Source organism: Thamnophis elegans, chromosome 16 (genome assembly GCF_009769535.1).
Source record: "Thamnophis elegans isolate rThaEle1 chromosome 16, rThaEle1.pri, whole genome shotgun sequence".
NCBI classification, from domain to species: Eukaryota; Metazoa; Chordata; class Lepidosauria; order Squamata; family Colubridae; genus Thamnophis; species Thamnophis elegans.
Genome location: NC_045556.1, coordinates 1296195 through 1304939, shown reverse-complemented (window position 1 = coordinate 1304939; position 8745 = coordinate 1296195). Strand labels below are relative to the sequence as shown.

At 52.7% G+C, this 8745-nt stretch overlaps 1 protein-coding gene across 1 annotated transcript; it reads left to right on the top strand.

Moving 5' to 3' along the window:
- The first annotated feature begins 1469 nt into the window (after window positions 1–1469).
- Window positions 1470–2890, top strand: LOC116519572 (beta-1,3-galactosyl-O-glycosyl-glycoprotein beta-1,6-N-acetylglucosaminyltransferase 3-like). The gene has a single exon (XM_032233520.1). The coding sequence runs from the start codon at window positions 1519–1521 to the stop codon at window positions 2830–2832; it is 1314 nt and encodes a 437-aa protein (XP_032089411.1). The 5' UTR covers window positions 1470–1518; the 3' UTR covers window positions 2833–2890.
- Window positions 2891–8745: the final 5855 nt, after the last annotated feature.

Here is an 8745-nt window from a genome sequence, read left to right as displayed (position 1 = left end):
TCTTCTTGAAAGCCTCCAGGGATGAAGCTCCCACAACTTCTGAAGGCAACTTCTCTTCCATTGAATATAGAATAACAGTTGGAAGGGATCTTGTAGGTCATCTAGAGCTGAGGTGGCTCAGTGGTTAAATGCAGCACTGCAGGCTACTTCAGCTGACTGCAGTTCTGCAGTTCAGCTGTTCAAATCCCACCGGTTCAGGGTTGAGTCAGCCTTCCATCCTTCCGAGGTGGGTAAAATGAGGACCCGGATTGTTGTTGGGGGCAATATGCTGGCTCTGTAAACCGCTTAGAGAGGGCTGAAAGCCCTATGAAGCGGTAGATAAGTCTAACTGCTATTGCTATCTACTCCAAGTCCCCCTTTCCAAGCAGGAGACTCTACACCATTTTTGACAGAGGGCAGTCCAGTCTCTTCTTGAAAGCTTCCAGGGATGAAGCTCCCACAACTTCTGAAGGCAACTTCTGTTCCACGGGTTGATGGACTTTTTAGCCGAAACAGGGGGAGGGGGGAATCAAAGTCCTCCACGTACAAGAGTTTGTTTTTTTTTAATGAGGGTTCAAAGTTACAATGGCGCTGAAAAAAATGTGGCTTATGACTCCTTTTCACAGTTATGAACTTTGCAGCTCCCCCATGATTTTCATTGGTTAATATTTTACTAAAAATAATAGTTATACTGTAATTTGTTTGTTTTTTATAAAAGAAGTGGCTGTCGCACTTAGGGGGGCTAAGATGTTTTCTACTCAATATTTCACAGGAGGACTTAGAAAACTGCAGGAGGGGTCACTGTTCAGACGTCCCTCTGAAGGTTGAACTGCAAAGTTGCCTCACCGACCTTGCTGATCCATTAATCAGGTTCTTAATTTAATTTAATTTAATGTATTGAATTTATAGGCCGCCCAATCCCGGAGGGCTCTTCTCTACTTGCCTGATCTATTGAATCCGGTGAGATCTACTCCCAGGTAAGCAGGTTGGCAACTGAACCCAGAGTTGAGTTTCTTTCCAAAAACTGCCCACTGCCTGATTCCTCTACCCTGGGAACGTTTTGTCCCCACCCATCCAGGGATTGTCTTCTGAAACACAAATATGCTTCACCTAACCCACACTGGGACATCTAATCCACATCTCCTTTGTGAAGCTGCTAAAAACCTCACCTGTCTTCTAAAAGGTCACCGAACTAGCTAAGAAATCTCTCTCTGCTTCGGCTTCCTCCTGTTGGTTGATAGCTGTGATACGGAAGGCCACACCTCTGGAGCGAAGAGATGGGCGACCCTGGGCAAATGGGAAGGCGGTTGCTCTCACCCAGCCCCGCCCCACCTGAACTCTACACCTGCAATTCGTGACAGCTCTCAGGTTACACCTGCGAACAAGCCAGCCAGATATGAGGAAGGACTTCAGAGCTCAGGTGAACCACCTGTTTTCAGGAAATGCTGAGTGAAACACAACCGCTTTGAGACTTCCAGAGGAAGCAGAGATTTTGGATGTCAGGAGCTGGGGAATCTGTTGCTCTCTGAAGCCTGGAAGATGCATTTGGATAAAAGGTTCATGTGTCAGATTCCACACCTGCTGGCACTGGGGACTCTCATGCTGCTGGCCACGGCCATGCTGAAGTACAGCCGTTGGCAGTGTGACCCCAGCTACCTGGAGAGAGACCCCACGGACCCCCGGGGACAGTTCTGCAAGGACCAGTTCTACCAGTCGGTGAGGCTCCCGCCCATGGAGAACGTCAGCTGCTCTGAGATCATCAGAGGGGACACGAAGGCTATGGAGGCCGCTCTGGTGAGCAAGGTGCAGTGGAAGAACAAGTGGTCGGCCCTGGATGAGAAGTTCTACTTGAACCTGACCCAGGATTGTCAGAACTTCAAAGAGCGGAGGAGATTCATTGGGTTCCACCTGAGCGAAGAGGAAGAGAACTTCCCCATCGCTTATTCCATGGTGGTCCACGAGAAGATCGAGATGTTTGAAAGGCTCCTGAGAGCCATCTTTGCTCCTCAGAACGTTTACTGTGTCCACGTGGACAGCAAGTCTCCCAAACCTTTCCAAAAGGCCGTCCGGGCCATCGCCTCCTGCTTCGGCAACGTTTTCCTGGCTTCTAAGCAGGAGAGCGTGGTGTACGCCTCTTGGTCAAGGGTCCAAGCCGACCTGAACTGCATGAAAGACCTGCTTCAAAGCAAGGTCCGCTGGAGGTACCTGCTGAACACCTGCGGGACCGACTTCCCCATCAAGACCAACACGGAGATCGTCCGGGCCCTGAAACTGCTCAACGGGAAGAACAACATGGAATCCGAGAAACCTTCGTCCTATAAAAGGAACCGCTGGAAATACCACCACGAAGTGACCAACAGCATCGTTCAGACCAAGACGACAAAGGGCCCCCCGCCCCACAGCTCCCCCATGTTCACTGGCAACGCCTACATCATAGCCACCAGGGAGTTCGTGCAGCACCTCTTCCAAGACCCAACCGCCAGGCGCTTGATAGAGTGGTCCAAAGACACCTACAGCCCCGATGAGCATCTTTGGGCCACCTTGCACCGCATGCCAGGGGTGCCCGGCTCGGTCCCTTATAATGACAAATTCGATCTCACGGACATGAACGCCATTGCCCGGGTGGTCAAGTGGGCCTACAGCGAAGGGGACGTCAGCAAGGGAGCCCCTTACCCCCAGTGCACCGGAGTCTACCGGCGGGCGGTCTGCGTCTATGGGTTTGGGGACCTCCGCTGGCTGCTCTCACAGCACCACCTCTTCGCCAACAAGTTCGACCCCAGCGTGGACAACTGCGCCCTCCAATGCCTGGAAGAGTATCTGCGCCACAAGGCCATCTACAGAACGCCCCTTTGAGCGTGGCCCACCCCTCAAGAAAGGGAGGCGAGGGGGATCCCTCCCACGGCAGGACACACAAGTGGTGGGTCAATTGTGCCCCTTTGAATACCCTCAGCATTCTGGAGGCCTTTGTGGCCCCAGAGCTGACGTTCAGGGAACATGGGAAACCACAAGGTAGGGAGATCATTCCACTCCCACCCCCACACCCCGGGGCAAAGGGAGGCAGGGGGCTTGCGCAACCCCACTCGTTGGGTTTCAGCAGAACTGGCAGCGTGAGTTAGATTTATGAGTCATTCTCCTGGCCTGCTGCGTCGTGTTTCCTTGTGGGGAAAAATGTGTTCCTGATGGAGCAAACGTATCTGGACTCCGACCTCCTGCGTTTTTAAGGGATGGTGGGAAGGAGGAGGGGGCATTTGCTCATCTGGCCCCCTGGTCTGTTTCCCGTCGGTGGGAAACAGCTGTGATAATTGGGCTGTGCTAATCGGGTGAGAGGGGCTGTTTGGAGAGGTGCTCCTCATCCAGACCCCCTCCTTCCTCCTCCTCAACCCCCCCCTTTACAGTCCCCAAGGCACCCAATTTGCATCCAGCTTCCTGTGTAAGAAAATTGGCATCTCGTTTCTCAAGAGGGCTCTGCCTCTCGCTCCCTTTTCGTCCGAGGTCAAAAGGATATCTTCTTTTTCTATATCCTCCAGGAAGCTCCTGGGCTGCCTGCTTCCCGGGGATAAGCGTCTGCACCAGCCACAACGCTTTCTTGAGTGTCCCAGGTCGCCCAGATACTGCCAGCTTATAATGCCAGTCTGTTTTTGCCAGGCTTGCCCTTGCCCAAAAATTCCTCCTTTCAGCAAGTGCAGAGATTTCCTTGGGTTTTTCTTCTCCGCTGATTTGAAGATGTCCCTTCAGGGGATCCTGGGAGCTGAAGTCCACTCTTTTTAAAAAGCTTCTATTGGTTGGAGAGAAATTAACCAAGGAGAGAAGCAGCTTAGAACTAAGGAGAAATTTCCGGACAGAACAATTGATTTGTCTGAAATCGTGCAGGATTTCCTGCCTGAGCAGGCGGTCGGACTAGAAGACCTCTAAGGTCCCCTCCAACTCTATTTATTCTGTATTGAAGCCCACTTCTCTTAAAAGCATGCTGGCTGGGGAATTCTGGGAGCTGAAGTCCAGCCATCTCCAGGTTGACCCTGTTCAGAAATCCAGGCTAAGTCCACCTTTTAAACCAGCTTCCACATTCAGATTGTCCTGACATGAACCAAGAAGGTAGGATGGGTGGTCAGAGCTGGTTTGGGAGAGAAACTTTGTAGGGATGATGGGAAGTGTAGTCCAGTAGTAGATCTGGTGGAGACCAGATTGAAGAGGGTTGACCCAGAGGCTTTTGTTGAATTCTGCTCTTTGCCTCTGCGTCTCTCAGGGATGTTTATAGATGCCACAATGTGCCATCATGTAACGAAGGTGCTCAAAATACGTTTCAGGATTGCCAATGAAGCCCTACATATTTCCATGGCGGTAAATCCAGGGTCCAATGTCACACCATGTTTCCAGGGGTTTATTTATGGATGTGCCAATGTGGCTGGGTCTGCAGGCAAAAAGGCCACACTGTGAAACAAATTCAGAATAAACTAAAGCACAGTTTCTGTTTTTGGTTTTTGTGGGAACTTTGACTCTCATCCAGGAGGAGGGGGGAGGAGGAGGAGGAAGGAGGAGGCGGCGGAGGGGGGAGGAGTACGAGGAGGGAGGAGTAGGAGGGGGAGGGGAGGAGGGGGGAGGAGGAGGGGGAGGAGGAGGAGGGGAGGAGGAGGGGGAGGAGGAGGAAGAGGAAGAGGAAGGAGGAGGAGGGCGGGAGGAGGAGGGGGAAGAGGAGGAGGAGGAGGAGGAAGAAGGAGGAAGAGGGGGGAGGAGGAGGGGAGGGGGAGGAGGAGGGGGAGAAGTAGTAGGAGGGGGAGGAGTAGGAGGAAGGGGGAGGAGGGGAAGAAGGGGAGGAGGAGGAGGGGAGGAGGAGGGGGAGGAGGAGGAAGAGGAAGAGGAAGGAGGAGGAGGGCGGGAGGAGGAGGGGGAAGAGGAGGAGGAGGAAGAAGGAGGAAGAGGGGGGAGGAGGGGGGGAGGGGGAGGAGGAGGGGGAGAAGTAGTAGGAGGGGGGAGGAGTAGGAGGAAGGGGGAGGAGGGGAAGAAGGGGAGGAGGAGGAGGAGGAGGAGGAGAGGGGGAGGAGGAGTGCGGGAGGAGGAGGAGGGGGATGAGGAGGAGGGTGGGAGGAGGGGAGGAGGAGGACTTTTTGATGATGATCCTTTTGATGATGACTAGGATGATTTGCAGGCTCTTTTCTTGGTGGGGGGAGGGGGGGAAATGTCTATGGAGATTCTCAATTATCTAAGTCATGGTTGTCCCCCAGTTCAGAACTGAAGAAGCTTCCTCGGATAAGGAGTGAAACATTTTCAAAGAAAAACGAAACAAGAAAAGTCCCGTTTTGGACAAAAACTCCCTGTGGAGTTATTCTTAGGGACTGTCACCTTGAACCGGAGAAAGAAATTGGCTTTGCACCAAAGCGGTTGAGAAGCTCAGCTGCTCTCTCCGTCTGCTGGAGAAGGCCAAGAGCTGGTAAACGCCAACCTGCCACCTCTGCCCCTCCTCCTCCCCCCGTGCCAGTCCCTTCCTCCCCAGACCCCAGCAGCCCCTCCTGGCCTCCTCTCCAAGGGAAGGGATGGAGAGAGCAGCCAAGACCTCTTCTGCTGGTTCCCTGAGCAGCCCCTGGTGAGGCAACAGCTTCATTTCCTCAGTGCAACAAACGCCCGTCTTACAAAACTAGGACCGGAAAGGATCTCTGTCCCTTTTCTCCTTTTCTTTTTTTGCCCCACCTTGATAAGGAGCCTCACTTGCGACACCTGTTTCATGGCACGCTCCTTCTGGAGGGCGCTGGGCCAAGCGCTGAAGGGCTCTCGCCCTACTGAGAAGCGTTGTCTTCTACCTGAACTTGGGAGGGAGAAGAGATTGCTGCTCACCTGCCACACCTTCTCGGAGGTTTCTCAATGCCCTGGTGGTTGACGGGAGGCTGGGTTTAGGTTGAGGGATGCACGAGATGGGTAGGTTTGATAGCCACACTCAGTCCTTCCCCAAATATTTAGCAGTTGAAGTCAACGCTATGCACGCCTGGATTAATATCTTCTCCACCCCACCCCACCCCAAGACAAAAGCACACTTTGACAATGCTGGCAGGCAGCAGAGGCGCCTTTCATTACGACTTGTAAAAGTTTGGAAACTGGCATGGAGTCAAACCACCAACTCACCTGTTCCAGTTTCCCTTTGAGGCTTTGGGAGAGTTTCTATTCTCCGTGGGCCCCACCTGGCCAGTCTCAGGGAGGGACCTTGAGGGTTCAGGTGAAGGTTAGGTTCTCCCCAAGAGCCAATAGCAATATAGCAATAGCAGTAGACTTATATACCGCTTCATAGGCCTTTCAGGCCTCTCTAAGCGGTTTACAGAGAGTCAGCATATTGCCCCCAACAATCTGGGTCCTCATTTTACCCACCTCGGAAGGATGGAAGGCTGAGTCAACCCTGAGCCGGTGAGATTTGAACCGCTGACCTGCTGATCTAGCAGTAGCCTGCAGTGCTGCATTTAACCACTGCGCCACACTAGGAGTGTTTGAAAAGTCCCAGATACCGAAGCTGAAGCTCAAATACTTTGGCCACCAAATGGAGAAGACTCCGTGGAGAAGACCTTGATGTTGGGGAAGATGGAAGGCGAGAGGAAGAGGAGATGGTTAGTGTCATGGACTCAGGGAAGATGAGTTTGGTCAAACTCCCCCGGGACAGTTGGGGAAGGGAGTTGGGGGCTGGTGTGCTGTGCTCCATGGGGTCCATGAAGAATCAAGTTTCAAGTTTATTAGGGACTCTGGGCGGCTCACAACAGACATTTAAAATTTAAAAAACAGAATAAGAAATAAAATACAGAATTAAAATTCACATCACCCATTCCATCTAAACGGGGCTGGATATCAATCAACAGCCCCAGGCCTGCCGGAACAGCCAGGTCTTGACGGCTTTACGGAAGGCCGGGAGAGTGGGAAGGGTCCGGATCTCGACGGGTAGATCGTTCCACAGGGCCGGCGCAGCAACAGAGAAGGCCCTCCCTCGGGGAGTCGCCACCCGGCATTGTCCGGCAGACGGCACCCGGAGGAGGCCCAACCTGTGCGATCTTGTTGGTCGTTGGGAGGTAAGTGGCAGGAGGCGGTCTCTCAGGTAGCCAGGTCCTAAACCATCGGACACAACTTAGCCACGGAACAACAAATTCGTAAAGTTCAGGTACAGAAGAGTTTATTATTACTACCTATATGGAAGAATCAAAGCTGAACTGGTGACAGAGGAGGGTCAGCTGAATTCAAGGGCAGGTGGCTGCACATTGACTCCTGTAAAGTTCCCGTGGTTTGTCCATGAGGCCAATGTGGAGAAAAGACACGAGACGAACTTTCTCAGGATGGAGCGACCCAGATTGGGGGTCTGAGAGCCCCTTTTATTGAGATAGGACAAAGGCAGGAGGAGCAATAGCATGTGGTTAAAGACAGCCTGTAAAAGTACAATTTCTAATCTACTGCTCAGGGAAGTTCTGTCTATATATGGTCAAATCCTGGGCGTCATTGGTAGGGCACATCTCAGGATGTTATGTTATGCATTATCAGGATGTTATGGCGTTGTAGGAGTTTGTTTTCTCCTGTGTGGTTCAGCGTGGCTCTGCAGGCCCTAGTATGAACTAGGCCATGGAGGACACACACCTGCACAAGGAACTATATTACAACAGACTCCAAACTGATGACATGTTTAACTCTGCCTTTCAGCTCAGCCTGAGGGCAGTGAAGCAATTCATTTTTTTAAACTACCGGTTCTGTGGGCGTGGCTTGGCGGTGGGGTCCTGGGACTGAGTAGGTGTGGCCAACTCGATATCACTCACGGCCACGCCCACTGTCACATGCTACCACCCGGCAGGAAAAAAATGTGTGTGTGTGTGTCCATTTACAGCAGAGCTGCTGCTCCCTTTATGGTCCTCTTTGGCCCCCTCCCTCCTGGGGGGCCGAAGTACCTTAAAGGGACAGGCTGCAGCAGCTCTGCTGTGAACGGAGGGAGAAGCGTTTGGATGGGGTGGGCAAGTCGAGCGGCCGGAAGAGGAGAGCGGTGACCAGGGCAACCAGGTGGGTGTGGGTGGGGCCACCAGGGATTTTTGTCACCGGTTCGGAGAACTGATGCCAATCGTCTCTGCCAGTTCAGCCAAACTGGGCTGAACCGGGAGGATTTCACTCCTGCCCGAGGGGTTAAACATGTCACCAGTCTGGAGTCATTGCACAGTTACAAGATACCAAAGTCCAGCTGCCCTCCTTGAATTCCGTTGACCTTTCTCTATCGCCAATTTAGCTTCGACCGTTAGTTGCCTTGTGTGTAGGTCATCATCAGAGTGGCCTTCAGAATTGTATCTCTGCCACCTCTGAAGATTCTTCCTCAAACCCAATTCCTAGTCTCTTAAGTCTCGCTAGCACCGGATGACCAGAGGGCCCGTTGGAGAAGATTGAACCAGATCCTCCTTTTGGTCCTTTCCAACCCAAGAATTCCAGGACTTGGCATGTGCCTAGAGCACCGTTGGAGGTCCGATAAGTCCGAATCGAACCGAGCAATGGTAACCACCTGCACCAAGGAATACACCAGGGCACTTAGGGCTGCAAAAAGATCTCACATAGCCACCTTGGTTGCGTCCGCTGAGTCTCGCCCAGCCGCCCTGTTTAGGATAACCCGCTCCCTATTGAATAAAAGGGAAGCGGGGGAACCCTTGCAGGGCAGAGCTGAAGATTATGCCCAATTCTTAGCGGACAAAATTGCTCGGTTTCGGTCAGACTTGGACTCCACCCCCGCAGTTCCAGCCGAGGCACAGGGGGATCAACCAGAACAGCTCTGGGTTG